Source organism: Streptopelia decaocto (assembly GCF_964273445.1).
Source record: "Streptopelia decaocto genome assembly, chromosome: 2".
NCBI classification, from domain to species: domain Eukaryota; kingdom Metazoa; phylum Chordata; class Aves; order Columbiformes; family Columbidae; genus Streptopelia; species Streptopelia decaocto.
In genome coordinates this window covers 119,766,955-119,794,541 of record NC_138655.1, presented here as the reverse complement: position 1 = coordinate 119,794,541, position 27,587 = coordinate 119,766,955, and the positions used below count along the sequence as shown (strand labels likewise).

General features: G+C 40.4%; 1 protein-coding gene across 1 annotated transcript in view; it reads right to left on the bottom strand.

Annotated features, from left to right (window-relative positions):
• Positions 1-27,587, bottom strand: part of TRIM71 (tripartite motif containing 71) — a 59,239-nt gene that overhangs the window by 7,894 nt on the left and 23,758 nt on the right. The window contains exon 2 of the mRNA XM_082044524.1: positions 9,400-9,567. Within this exon, the coding sequence (XP_081900650.1) occupies positions 9,400-9,567 (168 nt within the window). The remainder of the gene's footprint in view (positions 1-9,399; positions 9,568-27,587) is intronic.

Here is a 27,587-nt window from a genome sequence, read left to right as displayed (position 1 = left end):
GCAGGGAAAAGATATGCATTTCTTCCCAAACCAGACCTGTACACTTTTAAGTACAGCAAAACACCCTCATTTTCTTTCAAACAGAAACAGGTATCTCCTTGAGAAAGCATTAAGGAAACTATGCACTATCCACTCTTATGCCAATTCTAACAAGCATGTCTGTGAAAGCAGGAATGTCTTGGGGTTTACATGTTTGAGCTTTTTCATACAGCAGTACCCATTAGGACTGTGGTATCGGTGTGTACACTTTCCTCACACCTGATGGCTAAGAGCAATCTCGATTTCCCTCACAATTCTTCACTAAAACCAGAGTCCATCTTTCAAGAACACCATCATAGCAGGAGAGGTATTAACTCCCTGGGGATGCTGTGATGTTTCATCTGTAGGAACCAGATATGGTAGGGCAAGTAACAGTACTCAATAACACAAGGTTGTCTACCATCAACTCGTGTCATGATCTGGATTTATCTTTACTTGCCCCAGTCTGAACAGCTCAGATCAGTGAAGGATGTCCAGAACACTAAGGCTCTAATATTGTCCAGGATATCAGCAAAATTTTGGTCAACTTCACACGATCCTGCACTCTGCCAAAAGAGGCAAGAGCAGCCGAGGAAGAAGGCTGACCAGCATCACGCAGCAGCAGACAGTACTACAATGGGGAAGGAACAGCAATAAGCAAGTTTATCTATCTGAAGCAAAAGCCAAGAGCTTTAAGTACAACTTTTTTGAGCCTTCTTTACATGGAAATCTCTTGTTCTCTTTGATTGCTTTAAGATATCACAGCTCTGCCATGATAGCTCCCTCCTGCTGTTCTGCAGGCATTTCCTGTGCAGAACTTGTCTCAGAAAGGTCAGCTTTTTAGGAAACATGTTAAGCAGCAGCATTTCTTGTTCTGGTCAGACACTGCACAATCTTTTTAGCAACAAATCCTTCTAAAGAACAGCAGCTTTTATGATGCACTCTCTGCATGGCATGGCATATTTATTCCAGTGCTTGTGAATGAGATGGTTAACCAGTTCACATGCTTGGGAAACAGAACACAAGATCTGTGTTTAGCAAAGAATCACATTGTGTTACTAAATTTGATATGGAAAACTATTTTGCTTCCTCCTGTTGACCAATACAGTAAATGGCCTATTTGCAGCTGTACCTATTAACTCGTGCCCTCTCAGAGGCCCAAAGGTGGTCAATACCACACTCTCTATTGTATTAAGGATGTCACCGGTGCCCTGTGTTTAAAACAACAAAAAAACCACAAACAAACAAAACGAAACAAAAAACAACTTTGTGATATATCTTGTAAACTTCAGGGTTGAAACTGGCACTTCCAGTTCCTCAGAGTAAAATTTAAGTAACACTGTTTGTGCAGGCAATAGGTACCAGAGGGCCACAACCTTGCACCCAGGAAACCCAAGGAAACCTTGCACCCAGAGCTTCCAGTGGGGCAGACAAGCATGTTTTCACTAAGGAAAGAAATGTAGACATCCACCACTAGCTATTGCTACCAGCACGTTTCAGCATTACTTGCTCTTCTCTATAAACCTACCCAAATAGCAAACAACAACATTCAAGACATATTTTAGCAGAATATGACAATGGCATGCAGTTTTAACTGTACTTTCAGATTTCAAAGCATTTAACAAGGGTTATTAAGTGTGCAGGTCTCAAAGCTTTTCTTCTCTGAACATCTTGTACAAACTGAAAAGGCTACTTTGTTAACACCTCAAGGTAGTTATTCCTATAATTCATACAGCATTTTACACCTGATTAGACGTAGCTCTGCATGAACACATCCCTTAGGTAAAGTGTCACTGGCACCCAGAGTACCAGTGCCTACATACATGCTGAACCAAACACCCCTTCCCAGGAGAAGATGGTAGACCCATGCATGCCTGGCGAGTTCACACATATTCCAGCCAGTTGAGTAAAAGGTGAAGAGCAAAGTCCTACTGGACCCCAGGTGTGCTTCACAAGCCCCCTTTAGGTGGGCACCTCTGTGAGCTCCCCTTTAGCTACATTTAACCACTTTGAGAGAAAAAAGAAATAGTAATGAGCTTGCTGCGGTGGCTATGACAAGAGCACTGGTGCTATAATACAAAGCTATAAGGAAAGGGACTGCAAGAGCTGGGAGTCAAAGTAGCATCATAGAACTTGGTTGCACTTCTGGATATGTGGGCTGACTGCAGAGGGGCCCACATCAGGACTTGCCATTTTGCAGACTGTCAGTTTTCAGCCATTTTTTCACATTTTCTGTCTTCCATTGGACATAAGGAACTGAAGCCTCAAGGTACCAAAAATCTTTCTACAATTTAAAATTCACTTAACGTGACTATTCCTATGGAATATTTATTTGTAACGTTCTCAAAATATCACTCCTCCAAGTTTTCACTAGTGCTGCTTTTTTCAATGAAAAGTTATGCTAAGAAGCATTCAACACTCAAGGAAAAAAAAAAAAGAAAAAAAAACAAAACACCATTATAAAGCATGTGTTCTGATGGACTATAAACAAGAAATGCAAAGTTACTGTAGAGGTGCTGATGCCCTCACCACATGGCTTCCACAGTCCAAGACCCAGATTAAATCAGTATGTCCCGAGCTATATCCACACAGCACACAGTTATTTAAAAAGGCTAACTTATGTCTCTGAAATATCAGAGTCTGTTAATCCAGATGCTGAGCCATGATGTTACATGATGAGGAAAAGCTGAGAGAATTGGGCTAGTTCAGCCTTGAGAAAAGGTTTAGGAGAGACCTCATCACCATGTTCCAGTATTTAAAGGTTGGCTACAAAGAAGATGGAGACTCCTTTTTCACAAGGAGTCACATGGAAAAGTGGTGAAATGTACAAGTTACTCTTGAGGAGATTCTGATTTGACACAGAAGGAAATTTTTCAGGATGAGAACCACCAGCCATTGGAATAATCTCCCCAGGGAAGTGGTGGATTCTCCAACACCAGACACTTAAGATTCAGCTGAACAGTGTGTTGGGCCATCTTTCTAGACTGTGCTTTTGCCAAGAAAGGTTGGACCACATGATCTTTGTGATTCCTTCTAACCTGGTATTCTGTGATTGTATCAATTCAGTTCAGAAAATTATCCATTTGAACAAACGGCAGCACAACATGATACTGTGACAAAACAACAGGGTGTAAAGGCTGCTTATGGGAACTGCATTGCAGCTCATTGACACAAGCTTGTATGAGCATTTTTAGAAGGTCCTTAGGGTTTTTAATTCCATCCATCCAAAGCTGGGAAGGAAGTATAAATATTGGAATTAATGCCTGAAAAAATAAGTTTGCTAGTCTAAGTTTTCCAATGAAGGTACAAACCACTGGAGAGAAAATTCAAACTCGAAAGCAAGCTTTGTTTTCTTCAGAGGAATCCTTCAGTATTTCAGAGGTCAATGGACCACAGGTAATGGCTAAAGAACCTTAAATACCCACTTCCCTACCTCAGTATGGAGGATTTACCCTTTAAACACCAAGAAATTTAAGAGAAAGTTAATCCTACTTAGAGAGAAAAAAAACAAACTTCAAGATTATATATATTCTCTGGCAAACCTCCTCTAGCTTTTAAAAGCACATTAAATACAAAAAACTTAAGGAAATCTTTACATACATCTCAAGTGAGCCCTCTTCCACCAAATGTGAAAGGTGTACCATCCATTAATCACTTGGTTTTGGTTCCTCATGGTAACAAAAAGCCACAGAAGGCTTGTTTCAAAAAAACTCTTCCAATTACTTATCACTGTTAAAACAACCAGGACATAACAGCCAGCTTTTTCCAACATCAAGAACTGGATATAAGCTTCCTAATGTTCTTATACCAGAAGGGAAGGCCCTATACAAAATACAGTTGCAGTAAAGACGCTAAGATTAATAAGCTTCGCAGTGGCTTTGCACTAATATTGGTGCAGCTAAAGCACAAACCACAGTAGTTGGACCTATTTAAAAGTTGCATCCTATAGAGTGTAAAACAAAAAAATTCTCACTTAATAGAAAAATTTATCTCAAAGAGAACTTTAAAAGAAGCTTAGATAGAGGGAGGGCTAGAGGCCAGGTTAACTCACATCAGAAACGGACTATCACTCTGGTTTGTACTGCAAGAACAGGTTTTTGCCCAAAGTTTCAGGCAGAACAGTAGTTTGGAGAGTGATACATGTCAAATGCATCTTTCTCAATAAACATCTGCTCATATGTTACACTGAGTAACTCAGCAAAACACAAAACAAAACAATTACTAGAATTACAAAGAAATTCAGCCTCTGTAGATATAAATCCTAGATTTAAAAAAGCACAATTGACTCAATTTATTCACAAAGCTTCATTTCAGATTCTCAAACCTACAAGCCTGACTTCAAAGCCATACATGAGGGTGCCTGAGCTAACTTGATGTGACAACTCCAGAACGATCCAGCAGTGCCATCCTTCTCAGGTATCGACCTCCCGGCAGCACGGATCCATATGGCAACCCACAGGGAAGCTTCCACTGAAGGGCAGAGTCTCAAGGCAACAGATCAGCTTCCTCCTCCAGCTGGCCAAGTTTCGTACAGTGCTTCCTTAGAATAAAAGTTCTAATCTACTTCATATCACCTCCCCCACAATTTTGGAAAGAGAAGGCATTGCCTTAATGGCTGACCCATCCCTACCACCAGCCCCTAAGACTTTCATGCTAGTAGATAGAAAGGTCCACTCTACGTTCTGCACATGACCAGTCTCACCACATTAATTTAAATGTGGAAGTCTGCACTGGCAAATGCCCCAGAAAAAAAAACTATGGACTCAGCTCAGAAAGAATTTGTTTGTTCTCCAATAAAAACACTTTTAAGACAACCGACATGAACAGATCAAACTGTATTTTAACATATTCACCTGGAGATTGAACCTAAATGGGAATAAGCACTTGTGGCTTTACCATTGCGCAAGTGCATTAGATTACACATACACATACATACATATATACAATTACACATGTATAGATGTATTTTAAGATCATGACATTTTGAAGAAGCCATCTATCTTTCATCATAACAGATTTACGTTCAGTTTGTGGCCTGGTCCTTGGAAAAAATTCTGAAATAAGACAGCCAAGCGTGTACTTTCGTGAGGTAAAACAAGGCAGCAGGACAAGTTCCTCCATATAGAAAGGCAGCAGCCCTGCTTCCCCCCACCCTTTTAATCCAATGTCAACTTTGGCTTTCATATCATCCTGCAAACCAATGCAAGCTGCTGAAAATGTTGGCAAAGCATCCCAGCAAGGAGCTTTCCACTGAGACAAGAAGGAGGTCCTACAAGCAACAGAGTTGGGTGTTCCTGCTCCATTCCCTGGCACCATTGACAGTCCTTGTATTGTAGCACTACAGTGAATCAGACTCGGGGCTGACACAGCCAAAAAGTGATACTATGGAAAGGTTCCCCTTTCAGTTCCATCACCTCACCACTCAGGCACAAGCTCTTGTGTTAGGGATAAGCTTAGAAATAGGCGATCTAGCCCAGGACCAGCGCAGCACAGGGAAGCAAGGGAAGCTTTCCCTTGCTGTAAAACCTCAATGAGGGGAAAAAAAAAACCACCCAAAAACCTTAACAAAACCACAAAAAACTCCAAACAAAACCCAACCGAAAAAACTCCACAAAACAAAACACACAGAAACCCCAAGTCTCCTGCTGCCAGGCTTGCTATTTCTTACAGAGGACTTCCAACTCCTTTGAAAAGTGAGGTTTGGACTTTTCAGGAGTGACAGACTAGATCGGGCTTCAGTGGATCCAAGAGGCTGAAATGTATCCCAACTCACAACATTTTTTAAGTCTGAAAAACAATCTTTCCTCCAAAGCTGCAGGAAGAGTTTAAATAAACATTTCTTCCTAAGAGCCTTCAACTTTGGTTAACCAGATACTCTCCAGCCAGTTGACTCATGGCTTGATTTCCTCTGTCCTGCAACAGCCTTCAAATTCCACCTTTTCCTCTTTACTCAACTACCCCTCCTCATAAATCCTTAAGATCTCATGTCAGAGCTATAACTTTCAAAGCCTATTAAGAAAGAGTTACTAGTACAGCTGTATGCATCAGTCCCACTAAAAATGTTACTGCACCATATTACTTTTCAAGCTTCTTAGAGTTCCAGTCTATGTTCTTCATGTTAGAGCTTGTACTAGCATTTAATTATCTGGTGACTATTTCCAAGCTTTAAGAAAAGCATTCAAGCCAGTTTCTCTTAATTCAGAGCCTAGTTAGAGTTTGTTTTAAATTCATGCTGACATGCTGTCTCCTCCCTAGGATAAATACATAGCTTCACAGCCCTATCATGCCAAGAACAAGGAGAGCTTGCTTGCTTCATAAAAACTTCCTTATGCAGCCTTTGAGTCAGCACCCCTGCTTTTAACTGCATCACATGCTCTTCTAGTTGTTGCTGATGTTGCTTAGGTAGCAGGTGTCCTGAATTGTACAGTCTTCCCATTCCTGCATATGCACACACACAACACCACCTCCTGAACTTTATCCCTGTTCTGCTCACTCACTACCCTTTTTCTGTCCAGCAGCCCAGATTAAAAAGCCCACTCAACTAATAAAACTACTCAGCTCTCGAAAAGCATGGTAAATTTTACAGAATCTTTACACAAGCTGCCCAGTTAATGCTTCCAACGTAGCCTCTTAACCTGGATGGGCCGAGCTGGACCAGGGTAAAAATGCTCAGACTAAGTTCATTGTAGCTGCTTGTTTGAGTTACATGAACATAACCAGTACCACCCACCCTCCACCCATACCACCATAAAATAGTCAGCTCACCACAATGGCAGGAGCCTCCAACATAGAAGTCAGAAGAAAATGGAGGAAAGGAACAAAAAAGTAAATCCAGCAGGCACAAAAGCATTCATGCAATAGTAGCACAGTGGTACTCAATGATATTCTGCTAATTTCTACTCCAAGAGACAGTTCCTTCTTACATGATTTATCCACACCAGTTAGATGATCATGAGCCCTGAAGGTCAAAAGCAGTAATTTTATTACTAAGACAAGTGGGCCTGTCTAGGACAGCCTGGAGAAATTCAGAACATTGTACTAGTGATGTTCTGTAAACTTGCATAATCACTTCCTTCTTATTTTGGGGACACGTTAAATGTTTCATTATGGATACTGCTGACGAGTCTCGTGACCCAATTTAAAACCAATCTTGATAAAACCTAAGATTTACAGGATTCTGTCTTAAGATGGAGTTTTAAATTTAAATTTTAAATTCAGCTCCAAAAACTTGGTGTTTGCTGTTCGTTGTAACAAGTTAACATCACAAGCTTAAGGAAGACATCAAAAAGTTTACTATCTATAATAGTTATTCTGTTCTACAGGTACAGAGACTCAAGGAGAGAAAAGTTAGCTGTTCCTGTCCCACTGAACAAGCTTACAGAAGTTACAACTATCTGCTGACAGGCTAAAATTTGTGGCTTATTCTCACTAGTGAGACAGAAAAATTGTCATATCACAGAAAGGGAAGCAACTTCAAAACAGTCAGTCCCCAAGACACACAAGCCCTAGATCTAGTAACATGCCCAGAGTACACAGAAATTCTGTAGCACTGCAGGAAAGAGAGCTAGGAGAGACTGAGGGAGTAGTCACTGCTGACAGCAATGGAAAAGATTTAACAGATTTTATTCAGTAAGAAAATTTGACACACCCACTCAAGCCTCATCTTCTAGAAACAAGCAATGATGGGTGGACAGTGGTTTTTGTTAATTTTTTTTATTCATTACTGTTTGCAGCATGCATGTGCCAGGATAGCACACCCAATTCAGAAATAAAGTTTACTTCCTATACATGGCATTCTACCAACATTTACTCAAAAAAAAAAAACAGTTAAATCAAACAGAAGTGTTGATTTTAAGAATATCCAGGTCAAATGTAGAGTATTTGAGGCTGAAGTGAAGCTTCCCACGATGCTTTCCCCATCCAAAGTTTCTTCATGCAGGCAAAACTACCAGTAATATCATATCTAATGACTGTATAATCATATACAGTAATATAATGGAACACTAAATAAGTTTGCTGATGACACAAAATTGGGAGGAGCTGTCTACAGTCTTGAAGGCAGAGAGGCCCTGCAGAGGGATCTGGACAGATTGGAGAACTGGGCAATAATGAACCAACATGGGCAAGTGCCAGGATTTTGCACCTGGAACACAGCAACACTGGTTGTACATACAGACTGGGGGACAAGATGTTGGAAAGCAGCTCTGCTGAGAAGGATCTAGGGGTTCTGGTCAATGGCAAGTTGAACATGAGCCAAGAGTGTGCCCTGGCAGCCGAGAGGGCAACTGTGTCCTGGGTGCATCAAGCACAGCATCCTTAGCCAGGTGAGGGACGTGATTGTCCCGCTCTGCTCTGCACTGGTGCAGCCTCACCTGGAGCACTGTGTGCAGTTCTGGGCAACGCAGCATAAAAAAAAAGATAAAGCCACTGGAGTGTCCAGAAGGCAGCTATGAAGTTAGTGAAGGGTTTGGAGGGGGAGCTGTATAAGGAATAGCTAAAGTTACTTGGTTTATTCAGCCTGGAGGAGACTGAGTTGAGAACTCATGGCAGCTACAGCTGCTTCTCTCTGCTGACCAGTGATAGAACCCAAGGGATTTGCAGGAAGATATGACCAGAGAGGTTTAGGTTGGACATTAGGAAAAGCACTGGAACAGGCTCCCCAAGGAGGTATCATGGCCCCAGGCCTGACTGTTCAAGAAGAGACTGGACAATGGCCTCAGACACATGGTGTGAACTCTTGGGTTGTCATAAGCAGAGACAGGAGTTGGACTCGATGATCCTTGTGGGTCCCCTCCAACTCAGGACATTCTATGATTTATATCTGCATTATAAAACATAGCTGGGGTAGAACACAATAATAGGCAGTTATAGTATGCAACTGTGTGTGCAGAGTAATCCTCAGACAGAAATACCTCCAGATCCTCTGCACAGGCAGATTAGAAGTTTCACACTAATCAAACAACTAATTAGTATTGTATATTTGGTGGAAACACTGAAGACATAACCAGAGTCATAGGTAGTTACAGTGCTAGATGCTGTAACAAGCACGAAAGTAGGTCTCAGTTTTAAAAACAAAACCAGGCTTGGCATTTCTAAACAAATCAAAACATTCTTCAAAATGCCTCATGCTCAAGTGCTTCATATATATTGTGATTTACATGACAGGATTATGCTGCAAGAATGCAAAATTCATATAACATCACTTTGTTTTCAGCTCCACAGCCACTTCTGTCAGAGATCTGAGAGAACAGAAGGGGTGAGAAGACTGACAGCAGCAGAGAGCTTTGTGCCTTGACACCTTGCCCTGTAACAGACAAGCTTGCGGGGAAGGGGAGGGAAGAAGGAGGGGGAAATAACGTACTCAAGTTGGAAGTATCTTACTTGAATAGCCTGTCGTCCTTGCTGAGCATCTGCCAGGAGCTGAATGGTGAGAGTCCTGGAATCCTGGAGGGCGTCTTGGAGGTAGATAAAGCTGTGACCCACATGTCGTCCCATGGTACATTCCCGACATATGGGGACAGAACACGTATCACAGTAGAAATGCAGTACCTAGAAGAAAACAAAACTCTATCACTATCTATTAAAGAATTAAAGAGAAATAGCGCCATGATGAAAAAAATCCAACAACTCAACTACAAAGGAGATGGCTAGAGGCAGTAGCAATAGGCAAAGACTTCACAATAGTTTCTCCACAGAGGAAGGGCTATCCCCTCCCAGTAAGCTCCAAATCATACTCTAACAGCTAGATGGAAGTATCACTGTTTTCTTTGCAATACAATACTAGGAAGAGTGTCCACATCAGCTCCTCTTAAGAGCGGAAACCATCTGCCAACACTTGGAGATTGGAGATGTCATCTATGGCAAGATTCAGGTGAAGACTTTTCCTGCATACACAAACACCACATTCTCTGAAGCGGGTCATTTAATAATCACTGCACTGGAGACCTGGAGCATCAGCACACCCACCCCAGAAGGGGAAAACAAATTATGCATGCTGAAGAACAATCCTCTATGTTTTCAAAATATGCAAATCCCTTATGTTCAGCACAGTGACAATATTCGGCAAGACTCCTTTTTCTGCCACTCCCAACAGCAAAGCCAAAACCTTTTGCTATGACATAGTGTTTCTATGCTAGTGATACAAGACTGGAACATCAGAATAAACAGAGAATTCAAATGCTACAGTGAACTGTGGGTAACCACTAAAACCCCATTCTATTCACAGAGCACTTCAAAACCCTACATTCAAATCACAATGAAAGTCTTACACAAGATGTTAGCCTAGGAAGTGGGATCCATTCATCAGCCACAACTGTTCCCATTCCACCCAGTAGGGGGAAGCAGCACACAGAAATAGCACCTTCCATCCAAGTAAAGGCAAGTAAAAATCAGGTTGGGGTTTTTTTTCTTTTGTAAGATGCAAGTAAAGGAGTACCACACTTCAAAACAAGAAAGTTCTGTATTCAAAATCTTGCTCATAACTACATTATTTTTGTTAAGAGTGCAAAATCTAGGTCATCATGGGGAAGAGTCCAAAATGCACTGTACAATGGCAAACAAGGTTTCATACTACAATTTTCCCATCACCAGTGATTTGAAATCTACCTCACAGAAAGGAGCAAGAGTGGAAAAGAGATTGGACAAGTATTTGATACAACTGTCTTCTCACAGCTGTCATCCAGCCCTCCCGATTCCAACTAACAGTTCATGATATGGTGCGTAACATCTCCCTTTCCCTTCTCCTTCAAAAGGAAGGGGAAGGACAGGACAGGTGATTCCCTCAGATTGCCTGTGCTGCCTAAAGTGACATTTTAAGCTCCTGTAAATGCAACAGCTGAAGCAGCATACGGATTAATTTCTCAAAGGGGTATGTGTTTTTGTGCACACATGTCAGATTTTACTAAAACATTTTAAAAAAAAAAAAAAGTTCTGTTTCACTGCAGGGAAACTGGAACAGACGTTTTGCTTTTGTGCAAATACTAAACTTTCCAACAGTGTCTCAGATATTCAGTCTTTTGTAAAGATGTAAAAAGCTGCCTTGGTTCTGAAATGCATTATTCAAATGAAATCATCTTCCTCAACTAGAGTGCTCCTTGTCTTTACGCTGTGCTTGTCTAAATCTGTATCAATGTTCACTTGCTCGTGCAGTTCTGTAATTCTGATGTTGAAATTACAGGGAATGTTTATTACATGTTGCTGAACGACTTCACTTAAGCAACTGAAAAGTTGAGAGAGAATGAAAACCAAGACAGGGTATCAAGTTAAGTCATATGAATCCGATATACTTTAAAAACATACAGCAGGGATTTGGGGCCTCAATCACACACAGCAGCTGAAAGGAAAATGGTGACCATATGAACAGAAGTCCAGAAGCAAGTAAAATCTGTTATTAGTCCTCCAAAATAGTCAACACCAGAAGCAAAAGCTTGGTAAACCACCACAAATCAGTCCTGTCACCCAGGCACTCCTGCTGCAAGGTAACATCACCCAATGGTAAAGAGTCACCCAGCTGTTCAAACCAAAGAGAAACTGAATTTAAGCTGTTCAGTTGCCTCTCGTCACCCACCAAAATGTCATGTAAAGCATCACTCCCAAATTTAGAATGGAGACGAAAGCCACAATCTCATTTCAGAAATATGCAGATTACATAGGACATAGCAGGGGAAAAGCCTTTTGGGTAAACACCACAAAGTCATTGATAAAACCTCATCTATTTCTTAGTAAACAAAATGGTGGAAACAGATTTAAAGTCTGGGAGCAAAAGCGTTTACAGGCATGAGCAAAGGAGAAATAGACAGTGACAGACAACAGTTACCTTAAATACACACATGAGAAAGCACAAATGTACAAACACTACTGCTCTCAGCATGAAAGGGAGCTGGAAGAACCTGCCAGCTTCAGAATACACTAGGAACCTTCCAGAAACTCCTTTCTGGACACAAAGGCTTCAACAGTAACCCCAAGGTGGCAGAGGAACAAGAAGGGCAATTCTCTTCTGGTGGTCGGTCTCACATATTGGCCATCAGGAGCACCCAACAGTGACCACAAGCAGGAGGACCACACTCCCAGAGAATTAAGCTGCAAAGTACCCAGCTGTGCAGGGTGCAAGAGTCAGGGGGGAATTTGTGCCAGCTGGGCTAAGGAAGCTGGGAGCACAGCTTCCATCTTGCCTGTGCTCGCAACCACAGCCAGGCATTTATTGTTATGCTCAAGCCTGCTCACATCCCAGTCCCTAGGTCATGGCCACAAAGGTCACATACTGCTAGATTAAGTTTCCATGCCTGTTTCTAAATAGGAGGAAGGAGGGGAAAAAAAAGGGGGGGTGGGGGGGAAGCAAACCCCCCTTTCTCCTACCCTCCCCCAACAAACAAGCCCCTGCAAACAGCTCATACCAACAATATATTGTCCTATTGAAGTAGGATGATAGAAAAGCATGTTCTCAATTCAGATTTGATGCACTTGTAGTGTACCTAAAAGGTGGGCAGAGCCTTGCCTTCTTCCAATCTCAGTGAGAAGGGCACCCCAAATTTCAGTTGCACTGTCAATACAGTGACATTCTGCTCCTCCTGTGCTCATTACATGACAAATGATAAGATTCTTGAAATGTGGACAAGCAGGGGTAGTGGTAGGAAAGAGTAATACTAAGTTTTCCATTAGGAAGATCAGCTTGTGATACTAAAAAAAAAAAAACTAACCAAAACAAACAAAAAAACCCCACATCATACACACACCATACAAAACAACAGCAAAAAACCTCCTCCACAGTACTCAGGAGGAAAGTCCTAAAACATCCCCCCCTCCACCTTAAGAGATGATAAAGTCAAAGATCCAGCAAGCTGTAAATTAACTATTGTCCCATTCATTTTGCTTTTCCATTGAGTTTTTTTATAAGCAAAACCTTCAAACATGTTTCTTCCAAACTACACAAATGTTCTTGTAGACAACAAAAGTGAGAAGTACAGAGATTTGTCCTTTCAAAGGAATTCAGAATTATGTAAATTGCATTTCAATAATTTTTTTTCTGTAGTAATTATTAAGTAATTAATTATGTTAACTGGTGCCTTTCCAACATCCATTCGGGTAACTTCCTAGTAAAGGAAAAAAAATATTGATAAGCAAGTTAAAAGAAAAATATATCTACTAAAGAACTGCATCACTACATTAATTAGTATTTTAGAATTTCCATCAAAATTAAATGAAGAAGTCAGAATTCAAGAGGGGAATAGTTTCAGAGATAGTGAAAAGTGATTTATTTTAAAATAAATCAGCTATGGGTTGATTATTTCCCAAACAGGAAATATTTCCTGAATTGGTGGCATACAATTTTAGACACAAAACAATCAAGAGAGCCTACTTCAATTTAAACAGAATCAGTGAACCATATTACAGGGCTATTCATCTTTTACGGCCACAGCAGCCCAAGAAATACAACAGCAAGGCCATAAATGTGATTGCTTCAGGAAAGGCTGTACAGTGCACCGTAAAAAACATTTTACAACAGCAGGAATTCCTGGGTGTCGCTCTCCCCATTTTTTGGTCCATCTGCTTTCAAAGGGGGCAGGGGGATGGGTGGAGATGTTGTTAAACGTCCCCCGGGACTGCACAGCAATCAATCATCATCTGATGAATGGCCACTAAAGTTAAACCCTGACCCCACTCCACAATTCCCACACCAACCCTCCTCTCCTTACTGCTGACCAGCTTCCAGCGTGCCCCCCCACCCCCCTTCCAGCCCTCACCAAAATTTCCCAAATACCAAGCCCAGACAAAAGCAATGGAATGTAGTAGGCACCATGACAGAGGGAAATTCAGCAGAGACAGCAGTTGAGGCAGCTTACCCTTAACCTGTGTTTATACAAATGTTCCTTCAGCAATACTCACAGTGCCCTTCTCCTCCCAGCTTGCAAACACTTGATTTCTCTCATTTCAGAGCACATTTAAGAGCACATATGCACACAATTGTCAATACAGCATGTGGAACCTAACCATGTTTAAGAATTTGTTTTCTGTCATGACATTTTAGTGTCTTGCAATGATTTTATTCAAGCCTACAGCATTAAGAATTTGTACAAGGTAGCAACACAAAGTCACATTATTTTAAAATATAAATCTGATGCTCTAAAAGCTACCCTATAATCCTAACCAACACAATCTTAACCAGCAACAATAAATTAAAATAAAATCTACAGACAAAACAGTAGCCTCATTTGTAAGTTAACCTAGCTTGAGTTTATGACCAAAAAACCCAACCATAGTCAGTCTAAATTTTTCCATTACTAAAGGTGTTTTATTATCTAGTTCCCTTGACAGTAACTCAAACACCAGTGGCTTTGTTAGGTAGTCTGTAAAGCTTAGATGACTATGAACTTTAACATAAACTAATTTTCCAATGAATTTTGGTCCTCCTGCCTCAGTACTGTGCTTGTTTTTGTTCCCCAGCATCTCAGAACTGGAGAAAAAGCTGCTCGCCTATATCGTGCATGCAGCAATTTTTGATTTTTATTTATTTAAATTTTAGCAGCACATAAATACACCACCCAGGATGACTGGCCCATAGTTTGGTGCAGATAATTGTTGCAAGTGTAAGTAGAAAGTAGTCATATCTTTACTCTGTAGGAAGCTGGTCCTTAGTTTCCATTTTAATAGCAATCTGTAATAATTATCTTGCTTCACACCACGATCAGAATATTAGGAACTTTAAGATCTGCATTTATATAATTTAAATGCAATATATAATGACTGAACATGTGAGCAAACCATGTGATACACATCAGAACTATAGGCTATTTCCTATTATACCTGAAACATTTCACTTTCAGAGATAAACTCATCACATAATGATCAAATTACTCTTGGAATCTGTACTTTGACTTAATGCTCAGGTGTAGAAGAGACTGGCTTAACACCAGTTTTTCCCACTGCATCCAGAGAAATGGTACAACAACTCCAGAAAGTCTCCACAGCAGACAAAAGTTAATTCTCAAATTCAGGTCAATATTCTAATGAAAAAAGTTTCTACAAGAATATGGTCACCTTGAAGCATCACAGCCCATACTACATAGGGCATGCAGTATGCACAGGAAACTGCACCAGTTGGGATTAGTGAAACCAGTTTGCTATTTATTACTTTCCTTTTTTGCCATCTGGATGAACAGAGACAGGTTTTGGTCCATTTATAAGTTTATCAAGTGCAAGAGGATCATTCAGCCATTCTGTTAAATTCAGCTTGATTTCCCTACCCCACATGGAATAATAAAAGCCCAGCTAACAGATGACTTCAAGACTCATGCAAGTTTGCCTGTAGGAAATAAAGCTGTAATTCCACATACATTTTCCCAGCACTTTTCCCACATGCTCCAGTGGGTTCTGTTCCTTGCTGCAGCTTCTTAGCCACACAGGTATCTCTGAGCCCACCACATGAAGGGAAGCGAAGCTCACTTATAAAACCCCAGATCTAACCCAGCATTGCTCCCAGTATGAATGTCACAGCACAAGGCTGTTATGTCACTCCACAATTAAACTGATAGACACTCTACAAGAGAGCCCTACATCTCCTGCCTTCCTCCTTTCCATCCCCCCACTTCACTGCTCCTTCAGTCTCTGTGGAGAGATCTGGGGATCTTTATGAACAGCAGAAAAATAATTTCAGAAAATAGTTTATTCAATGAGCTGACCGTGGGATCAGAAAAGAGGTAGGGCCAGGACCCGATGACAACTATCTATTAAATATCAGTTGAGCCCCAGTGCTAAGGTACGTGGTTCAGTTCTGGTACTTGGCCAACCTCACAGCTTGAAATCACTGTAAATCCTCTCATTGATATAATTCATCTCAAATTCTAACTGAGTGAACAGTATCTACCTGGAGTTGAGTCTGATAAGCTAAACAGGCTGTTAAACCAGACTATCATACTCTTAAAATTCTTTATATTTACCACCTTCAATCCTGCTGTGATGCCATGAAACCAGTAAAAACAGCTGCATATTTTAGAGTGGTGACATGAACAAGATGAGTCAGTCAAATTATCTAGGTTAAAGGCAAAGTTTTTTTGGAAGATACATAGTTCCATTAACCAAGTTTAGAAAACCCAGTGACTATTAAAAGCCAGCTAGGAGTGAAGCAGAGACCATTTAAGTTGTCACAAACAGCATCTGCAAATTCAAAAGGACTGGGATTAGAAGTGACAATCAAGATCCACTTCACTCTGAAGGCCAGATCATCACTGTAAGTGTGACAACAGGCTGCAAACTGGGGCTAGGAGACAGGAATTCACACCTTTGACAAAGCTGGTTTAAGCATCTGCTGGCTCCAAATTCTTTCTAAATTCAGATAAGCAAAGCTTAATATTCTGATGTTCATACTGAAGTGGCACAGGTACAATTATCCTACAGTGTGTTATCATTGAATTACTGTATAACATAAAATCTACATCCCACAATTTTCTTTTAAAGAAAATGTTTGGGGTAAGAAAACGTGCATTTGTGTTTTAAAATAAAAGCCACAGCCTCTGCTTCAGCACTAAAGCAGGTAAAGTAGCCAGTCAAGGGAAAGATGCAATAGTATCAGTAGCTCATAGATTGCTTAGCCAGTGATAAATCAACTCTTTTACAAAATTCACTAGGGGAGACCAGCTTGTGCTTCAACATGCAACTCATTAGCTGTTTAAATGCAGCTTCTGTGCCAAATCTACATTACATGAGTAGCAGCAGGGTGGTCTTGGCACAGGGGACAGTGGGTGGATCTAAATATTCAACAGTTCAAGCAAGCAAGCTAACAGCCTGCTGAGGAAGCAGACATTGGAGTGGGACAGGACCCAGTTGCACTTTCATGCCCATCTGTCCAAGTCACTGCTTTAAGTCCCTGCAAATCCTTCACTGAGCCTCCTTAGCCCTCCAGCTCTCTGGAAAGCTATAGTGTCTTGTAGTTTTCAGCCAAAGCTTGGCCATGATTTCAGTGATGCTGTAAATCGTAACGGGTTGATGACTGCTTTGCTATTGCACGCAGCATTTTGTTTCTTAGAGAGAACCACGCTTCAACATGTCTACGAACTCCTGATGTAACACATTTTCCCTTTTCCAGCACAGCTCAGCATTAGAGCTTTCTAAATGTTCCCTTCTACACACAGGAAGGGCCAGAACAGGAGTCAGTCACTCAAGGTTCCTGCATCCCGCTCTGTGACTAACATCGGTGTAGGCCTCACCTCCCAAAATCCACATTCCCCAACTCCACCACTGTTCCTGCACCACTGCAGAGAACACAACTGCCATTCAGGTCCTTGGCAACTGTTGACCTTCACACAGGAAGGTGACAGCAAGGATGCTATTATCTGCCTTGCAAGTAGATAACTATCACATGTTTTTGTTTCTTAATATACTGGAAACAAACCTTACTCCTTATGATTTAATGGGGGGAGTGGGAAGAGGAACAAACCCTAAAGTTCCCAGATTTCACTCAAGGACCATCTAGTGCTCATACCAAAGAGAAGCCAATTGTGAAAAATCTTCAGCTGATGAGTTGTGTGGAATTTGCCAGAGCAGTTTCCTGATCTCAGCATAAACAGGTCTTTTGTGGGATTAATTTTCTTATAGAGCTGTTCTGTAGTAAAACCACCACTACCTAAGAAAGTTTACTTTAGTGCAACAGATTCCCATAAATGTTTTTAGAGGACTTCTCTAGGGTTTCAGAAAGCCTATCAGGCTAGACATCTTAAATTCATAATGCTCAGTTGTTAGGGGAAAAAATAGTATGAGGAGGAAGAGAAACTGTGGCTTTACCTATTTTAACTTAATAGGTTCTACTTTAGTTTTTGGTTTTGCATGGGGTTTTTGGATTGTTGATTTTTTTTGTAGGTATGTTGTTTGGTGGCTTGTTTGTTTGTTAGCTTGTTTGGGTTTTTGTTTTGTGTTCTCCCCTTCTTTGGTTTTCAGTAGTACTAGAAATACTGGTTCAGAAAAAATGTTCTTTAGAACATGAGTTTGCACACATTCTTTCACATAGTGTGATGCTTTAATTACATCATCTAGAACTTACTTGTTACAAGCAAAAAAAAGATTTCAAGTGCATATTTGGAAACCCCAAGTTTAATCACCATAGGAATTTAACCTGGAAGTCAAACCACAGTAGCTAGAAAATACTAAAAAACTAACCAACTATGAATTCTGAGCTCACTTTACAGCTTTACTGTCTAGTTGTTTCCCCTTACTTGTGTGGCCCTTACTGCTAATAATATGGGAAGAGCACAAGAACCCAGAGATAAAACAAGTAGTACAGAACAACACTTTAAAGCCATTTTTATATGGAAGTAACATTATTATAAACAGAAGTATGAGGTAGCTCAATGTCTTATTTCTATCTTAAAACATTCTGTGATGTTTCTTTGTACTAATTATTTGTTTAAAATAATTTTAATATTTGTTTAAAATCATTTAAATAACATTACATCATTTCTACAGAAAGAAAAAAGCATCTAACTTTTTTTTTATAAAAAAGGAAGATTTGTGTTGGGATGAAGGAAGAACTAGATCAACTTTTAGACTAACAAATCTCAAAGCTCTTTTAACAAAGGGGGCTATTAACATTTAGCAAAATGAAGCAATTCAGATTTCTAACACCACCACTGCTAAACACTGGTGATTCCAGTTTGTGTAGTAGTCTGGTAGGCAAATCACTCCACATAGTTGTAAAAGACACTGTCCCTGACCTGTCCCCATCTGTCTTGCCAACCCCAACCCTCTTCCCAAAATCAGTTTTTCAGAGATCTACAAAGTATTATGCAAGCTAATATCACTACAACAATAGCAATTACTGAAGGGATTAGGCTGCTTGCAATGACTCCCTGTGGTAAACCTTAGACTCTTGCATATAATAAAAAATTAAGTACCTCTCTAAGTTTAAATTTAGAAACAGAACCATAGTGATCCTACAGCCATTTAACCTACGGACAGTTAAAACAAGGAACAGTAATATAAATTTGTGCATTGGGGCATAAAATGTTCACCTGGGATATTATAGGAAAGAATTCCTCCTTCGTCACACATTTTCTAGGTGGGAAACCACCCAGTTGGCCAAGGGTGTGAGGCAGACAGGGGACATAGAAGAAAGTGTCATCCTTGTTTCCTCTCCCCCCACCACCTCTGCATCAGGCAGCAGCTACTACTGCGGCCTGGATGTCTGATGGGAACAGACCAGCTCTGCTGTTCCTCCCACTTCTGCCTTGCACCTCTTGTGTCCTCAGAGGAAAGCTGTAACAAGAACAGCCATAGTACTGAACCCCCACAGCAGGGGCTATTAATTTTTTTTTTCCCCTTCTTTAATTGTGAAACAACCCATGCCTATTAAACAAGCCCAGTTACCACCAGTGCCATATGCACATCAAACTCTGGTCAAAGTGAAAGTTACCAACTATAGCCTTTTATTAGGAAGCACAGGCAAGATGGTTGTCTGGGAAAACTGACATATAAACCATTCCAAGTGTTTTATACTGCAATGTTTTTTGTTACTGCTTATGTGGAACAGGTTTTGTGGAAAGCACAAATGCAGCACCACTCTGTTCTTTGCCTTCCCTGCTCCTCTTGCCTTACTGTCTCCCAAACACTATTTTTGCAACAACTAGGTACCCACATACAGAATATATTCCTTAAAGAATAAGGCCTTAGAAGGAACTTCTCTTCACTGAAACCCCCAAATGGCTAACAAGAACATTTAGAAGGTATCCTTTTAAAAAAAAAAAAACACAAACATTCAAGTTCTCCCTCTGTACCATCATCCTCCCAAATGCTCACACACTAAAAATATGCAAGTGTAAAACTTTTACTAGCTTAAGTACACATGTTTCAGAGCAGGAAGAAAAATTACAACATGTTGAGGTTTCAGTTGGGATTCCTCATAAATGAAGAATCTTAATTAAGCAAAAACAAATTTGGGTTGCATTGAAAGAAAAATTTGTTTGCTCCAGACCCAGGCAGTAACTCCTAAAAGCATATTTTATATATACTATATCAGGGTTTCTCAGCTAACACCATCAAATTGTACCTTGCATGTCAAAAATAATCATTACCTGCTCCCAGCACAAGAGTTGGCACATATACTGAGTATCTTATTCAGAAAAACAATGTTGTCCCTGAGGATCAAAGCTTTGCTTCTTGTAGTAAAGTACCAGATTAAACTAGTCAGATTAATAGGCTTGTTACAATTCTGCTTAATGTTAAGGAGGATTGTACAATCACATTTTATGAAAGACTCCTCATGGAAGTGTTAGCCTATGGGTGCTAGTGCACTATTACTTCCAATTGAACTCTAGTATTTAATGTTTGTTTTGGAAGACCTGGCTGTCTTAACAGCCACGGGGTATTTCAATAATCATACAAACATTACTGCAGGTTACTCTTTAATCCCTTGCAAATGAATGAGTAAATTCTTATCTATCACAATGACACAGCTTTGCAGTTGCTGCCAAAAAAGGTACTGTAAATCATAGAAACATCCAAGAACACAGATCTGTTTTCTACAGGGAATCAGAAGTGTTTTCTATAGTGACAGAAAAAATTAGAGGTATTTTTATTTCTATGTGAAGATTTAAGACAAGTCCTGATCAACAATTTAAGCATGTCTTCATATATCACCAGCTGTTTGTCTCTTTAGCAACAAAACAGTAGCAAGACCTCATGAGTTTCAGAACACTAGATTAATCACTTACCTGCCTCACACTAATTTCCAAATGTGTGAAATACAGGTACAAGCAAGTTTAAAGCCTATCTTTCCACACACACCCACCCCACAAAGTAATCTCTTTATTTTAAACACTGCCCCATCCCCCTCTCCCAATAAATCCATGACAGAAAGGCAGAATGTAACTGCTATACAGTGTCCTACTCTTAATAGCCGTTTTCCTTATGGAGAGGTTTGAAGATTGCTTTATTTTGAATTCAGGAGAAGTGCAAAGAGATAAGCATTCAGTGAAGTGAAAACTAAAGGAGAACAGAATTACTATTGCTTCAAACTGCAGGGCAGATTTAAGGTGCTTACAGACAATGATTAAGAAACACTAATAATTGCATTTTGTCATTGTGCCATAGACACCATTATTGAGCAGCAGGTTCAGTTTTGGAAGAGTGAGGACAATCTTCCACCCCAGTCAAGGTTTAAGTTACGATTTATATACACGCTGCATTTTTAACCCATTCCATGGGGCTCCTGTGGGTCCAAGTATATAGTGTATGTATTCATACATCCATCAAATAAGTTCTGTTGCAGAGCACTATCATTTTGGTCTAACCAAACTATATAGTGGTTTGGTGCCACCCTCTTATGGTTCAGTGAAGTATTTTGAGGACCTTTTAAGGATTTTAAAGCATTTTGAATCTTTAGATAATGTTTAGATATTTGAACTGCTGAGTGAAAGCACATGTCTTCCATTCCACGTAACACTAGCTTTAGGTTGCTTCTGTATTCTACAGGCAAGTTAGCCTTACCCTAAACTTTAACTGTAGCCTTGTTTGAGCTTCAGATCAGGATAAACGCAAACCCAGGCAGCTTGTTCAATCATCAGCAAAGAGAAGAAACACTATCCAGGCTGAACTACATAGAGACGAAGAGCCAGATTTGACTCACTTTATTAAAGGAAGAAGGGAGAAGGGAATGGCTCAGAAGGTTAAACCCTTGCCCAGTTCTTGAAGAGAAAAATATGCACTAGCCTTACTACAAATAAAGGCATTTTGTAGTAAAATCCATGCTGTTTTGTATGTACAATACATATATAAGAAGATACCATTATTACAGTGAAAGCATGTGAAAGTGCACCATGGACTTCTACATCAGAAATATGCTATTTCTAACAAAAACTGTCAAGGAGTCTGACTGCAGTTAAGGTACATCAATTCACCAAAAGTCTGGGTTTACACAAGGTATGATTCCACTCCCCCACGCCCTGGGAGGGAAGAAGCAGGTAGGCAAGATAAAAATTTAATATCTCTGAGCAATCAGCAGGAAGTTTTCATGAAGACTCTTGTACACAGAAGTCTTGCATGTTAAGCTATGATCATTAATTTTTTATGTATTGCCAAACTAGTCCTACATGTCCCCTGCCTGCTAAGAAAAGTCTGAGGGGTCATAGATTAGATTTATCCTCTTTAAAATAGACTTTCTGCAATCCAAGCAGAAAAGTACAAAACACGCTCAACCAGATTTGAGCACAAGACAATTAACCTATTGAGCCAAGTCTGCTTGGTCAAAAAGCACTTCAAGGAAGCTACCTGCCTGCCTTAAGAATATTCTTCTACGTAGTGTTTTCTAGCACATGAAATCTGGAAAACAATATGATTATTTAAAAAAAAAAAAAAAGGTAGGACAGGCTTTTGGACAGTGTCATCAAGCAGTTCTTCCAGCAACTGTGTGCACAGTGCTAAGCAAATTATAAGGTTAATTTATTCTACGACAAATGACTTACTGGGACAGTGTAATGGGTACATGTGATCAAGAGTAAGAGAGAAAATTAAAACTCCATACAGGTAATACCACAAAGGCTGCTTCTCTACCTTTGTCCTGTACCAAAAGGTTAACTTGCTGCACCCCACTCACCATTTTTGCCACAAGAGCCACACACAGGCACATCCCTCTGGTCCCTTACTGCCAAGACAGACCTACTGCATGGGGAACATCGCTTCCTGTAACTCTGCTTTCAAGTAATAACCAGATCCACTGATTCACTTAAGATTTAATGAGATTACAGCTTGAGGTGATTTGACTGGAGACCATAAAACTTTTAGGAGCCCATCTGCTCTGCAAAACTAACCTCTCACACATAAGCCCGGGTATGAGCTGACCTTTGAGAGCTGCAGAGTAGTTTAGGCAGGAATAAAGTCCTGACTGGTACTTGTGATAGGCAGACAGACCAGACAAAACTAGGAGATTTGCACTTTCAGGCAAAGAGGAGTTTCCATATACAACAGTACTCAATGGGGATCTTTCTAAACAATCAGTAGTCTTTCCATTAGGAAAAGATGAGCCACCTTAGGGTGCCTTCCCCACCATTATCACACCATTAATAGCAAATTCAAACTCTACTGGCAATGTCTGCAAGATTACAGGTTTTGTGAAAACCTAAAGAATATTTGCCTTGTATGTACACCAAAAATTCATGACAAGGTACGTCTAATGAAGTGCCACAGTGCTTTTAAAAACACAAAAGGGAGCTTCTTAATCACACTAAAAGGCTAAGTCACCACTGCTTTCCATCTCACTTTACACTTCTATTCCCCTACCAATAACAAGCACATGCATTTTTAAGAATCAACTGGTTATTTTTTCTGACATTTCCCAGTATCAGATCAAACATGGACTTTTCCTCCTGCAATAACAAAAAATACTGTTTTGGAGAGAGGGAGGGCAGAAGGGGAAAGAGCTACTGGTTTTACTCCAATGCTTTTTACAGACCTGTAAAAAAAAAAAAAAAAAAAAAGCAGCATTTCAGCAAGATTACCATTAAAATACTTTAAGTCTAGATGTAAACAAAATGTGAATATTTGTCTAGTGTTATTCCTAACCTGACCTTACTAGCTGTAGTAGAGTCTGTCTCACAGGACAGCTGTATTTTGTAGTATTAAAAAAAATGATGCTGTTATTTTTCCTTCCCCTTTGTAGGCTGAGATGTTTTGTTGTTTTGTTCTCACTTCAGTAACAGGCCTCAATATGCAAGTTACATCTGGAAACAGACAAAAGCCAACTGCCCAGCAGTATTGGAAAATTAAAACATTGGGTCAGACTCAAACGGACTAGGAAGCCAAAGGTCAAAGCAGCATTAAATCATTAGTTTCCCAGCTGCCACCAAGGCATGGAGTTGACCTTTGATTTTGTAAGAAGTGGTCCAAGCAATTTTCTGGTGGCAATATGGGCAATCTGGCACAGTAGAATATTATCCTTGAAATGGGTAGGTGGGAGGGAAGGAGGAGTTTGAGGTCTTGCAGGCAAAGATTAAACTAACTCTTTAATCTCTTCAGACCAAATTTGCACTGTGAAGCTGTAAATGCAAATAATGAATATGAAATTACCAAACTTTAAAGCAAAGACACTCAAGAATTTGACTCATTCAAGTAGCTTTTATTCATCTAGCAGAGAAGCAAGTCGTTTAAGAACATAATGAATGCACTTCAGAGAATACTAGAATATGGTGTTTCTTTCCTGTAATGATTTAAGTTCTCAGAAATTACAGCTGAAAGCAGTTTACTTAGTTGTGTATTTTTTAAAACAATACATTCGAGATCATGCTTCTTCAGACTGAGAAGGACCAGAACACCACATTAGTCTGTGTCCCCATCAATGACTTATTTTTGAAAAGAAATATATATTTGTTATATATACTTAAACATAGCTGAAGCAGCAAAGACAAAGCAAAGGCCAGTTTCTCATTTTGTCGTTCTCTAGCTGCCACAACCTTTAATTGCATCTGCTACTGCCCTCTGGTAATAGTTCCTGACTGGTCCCTATAAACTGCCCTGCTGAATGGACATGTTGTACGTGCCAAGTTCTAGTCTGGTTGCTTCCAAGTTCCTAGAAAGGGATTGGTTTTACTGCTGCTTGGCAAAGGGCAGCACAGGTATCAAAGGGCTTTCCCACACAACCAAGGTACATTTGAAGACTATGTTCGATCCTCCATTAGCAGCTAAGCACATGCACACACATGCAAAAACAGTTTGCATACTATCAGCTGTTAAAAGACTTTATGTGTATTTAAGACATTTCTGTGTTTATTTTTTTAAGCCATTTCAAGCAATTTCCTTAGTCTAAAAGCGCCAAGCAGCCCACACCTTATTGTAAGGACCACAAAAAAAATTAAAAGCTAGTGCTTTCCTTTGTGTTTCAAAGAACAGCAAGTTGTCCAAACAGAACACTGAGTTCCCTCCCCACCTCATGTCCCAGTGGTTCAAGGATTAGTCACTTATCAGCTCTCCACATGAGAAACTAAGAGTCACAGCAGTGACTTTAGGCATGGACCTGAAAGTTACATATCCACAAGCCCTAACAGGGGGTGGGGGAAGTAGTATTTTTAGAAAACTGCAATTAGGTATTAATGACTTGAGTAAAAATACACCCCCTCTGCTGCTAACTACCCAGATGTGCTCCATTTTTTTAAAAATACAATCAGTATTTTTACTGCCCAGGTGAAAAACATACTACCCTTAACAAATACCTTGGTGAATAACGATGGGCAGAATAACCTCTTCTCCCACACCCTTTCTTTCTAGGAAAGGTTCAAGATCACACAGCCAATATAAACATAACACATTCTGAGCACAGATTGTTACATACAGGTCACAGAGCTTACCACAGGAAGCACAACTCCTCTCTCCAAAAAACTTAATGTTATAATGCTCAAATCAGTGGAAGAATATTAGTCTGCTTTAATAACAAATACTACCAAGACAGAACACTGTTAAGACCATACTGGTAATTTCTTAGAGGAAACTACTTCAAAGTTCATCCTGTTGGCAAATTAAGATATACAGATGGGCAGCTGATCTTAATCCCTTCTGCAGGTACCCAGTTCAGGTAGCATTGAAGGAGCTAAACAAAACACCAGAGGCCATTAAAGAGACATGGAAGGCACGTACTTCCTCATCACAACTTTTCAGAGGAAAAACAAACTAATAAACACAAATGAACACAACAAAAATCCCACCAAAACAACAAGCCCCCCTCCAAGCACAACTGATTTTTCTTTGGTTAGCATCCTGGCTTACTCACATGAGCACAAGCTCAAATTCACTAGAGACACCATGGAAGTGTCACCCTCACTTTCTGCAGCCCACATGTGCCCACTCTTTCCCATATATAGGCTAGATTACACTACTGCAAATTTCCCTTCAAGAGAGAAAGACTAAAGCTTGCATCAGGTCTGAAAGCTACAACTTGAATTAACTCTTACACTTCCTGCCACACTACCTTCCATGGTCCCAAGAGGGATGTAAGATGTGCAAAGCTCAAAAGAGCCCTTGCAAAAATAGCTAATCCTCACATTTCTAGTTCAAAGACTTGTTCTCATATAAACAGGCCAGTCATCAAGTTACATTGTTTCAGACTGGATAATAAAGTTATTCTGGAATGAGGGACTATACTGACACAGCTTCTGCCACAAATTTATGAAATCCAGCTACTTGGAGGCTCTCTCTCCTGAAAAGACAGTTCTGTTTATTGCTTGAGCTAGAAATAAGACAAGATTATACCCTAGAGCCCCTTAGGGGTTCAGGTTTACTGTCTGGACCACAACCAGCAGCCAGATGCTGGACCAGCAGTTACAGGTAGTCATTTGCTCTGAAACAGAACATGGCATGGGAGTGTAGCAAGATGAGAATCACCCAGGTGACTGACAAGCCCTGATCCTGCCCCAGCCTTATTCTGGCTGCCATGTGAAAGTGAAAAATAGATTTTCCTAGTATAAGCAGAGAAGGTTTTCCATTAGATTTTGATTCTCGTAAGTGGACTAAAGAAAAGCAACCAAAAATTTGAAACATTTCACAAGAAACTCCAAGAGTCACTGATGTAATGATTTCTGAAAGCACCCAGTCTCAATGATGAAAACAATTGTATGCATGCCCACACAGCTTAAGTTTCAGAAATAAGGCAATAGGCCATTTTTTTGATTGAGTACGGTAAAAATTGCCAATACAGTCCATCACAGTAACACATGAAAAGGCTACAGTGTTATGCAACTACCCCCCTCCACACCCCAACTGAAGGGGCCCATTTGATAATCACCTAATGACAGTAAGGGCCTTCTACAAGAAGGTTCAGGAGAAAGACCTTTGGGAGTTAGTTAAGCCAGGGGTGACCAAGGAGGCCCCCTTCTATGACTGCTTGTTCTTCCTCATCTTTTCTACTGTGCCTCTTATCACTATACCCAGATGCTAGGAGGGGGCTGGTGGAGAGCACAACAGCCAGCAGCAGAAAACAGGGACAATAGCCTGGATGTTCGGGTGTGGTGGCCAACAGCAGCTAAAAAACAACTACTTAATGCAAAGTCTTGGGCACAGCTGAAAGCACCCCCACCCCACACGTACTACACAGTGAGAGGAGAAGCAGTCAATATGTACAGCTTCTCTCTCCTAGCCCCAGCTCTCCTATGCACAGTGCCAGAACTACTAGCCTGAACCCTCTCTTTCAGTGCAGGTGCTTTGGTTAATTCATCTATTTACCAAGCAACAGGCCCATTTCCATCTCCATGGAGGTGTTCTGGTGAAATGGCCTCTTGCCTCCACAGCCTTTGTGATGCACACAAAGCAATTAAAAGGTATTTTCTTGTGATGGGATCTGTTTGTTCGGTCCCAACACGCTGCTCAGGGCAATAAGACATCACTAGGCATCCTAGATTTCTTACTGAGAGGATGATCCCATAACCCCATCTCAGGGCAGGAAACAAAATGAAATTTGGAGATTCCTCCAAAACAAGTAGTTAACAAAAGCAAATAACCCTCACAGCTTCAAGAACAGAGGGCTATTGTGTCTCAATCTCTGACTCTGTGGGCCCAGTGGACAGGCCTTCTAGTTACACTCGTCCATTCCATGGGACTATGAGTTTTAC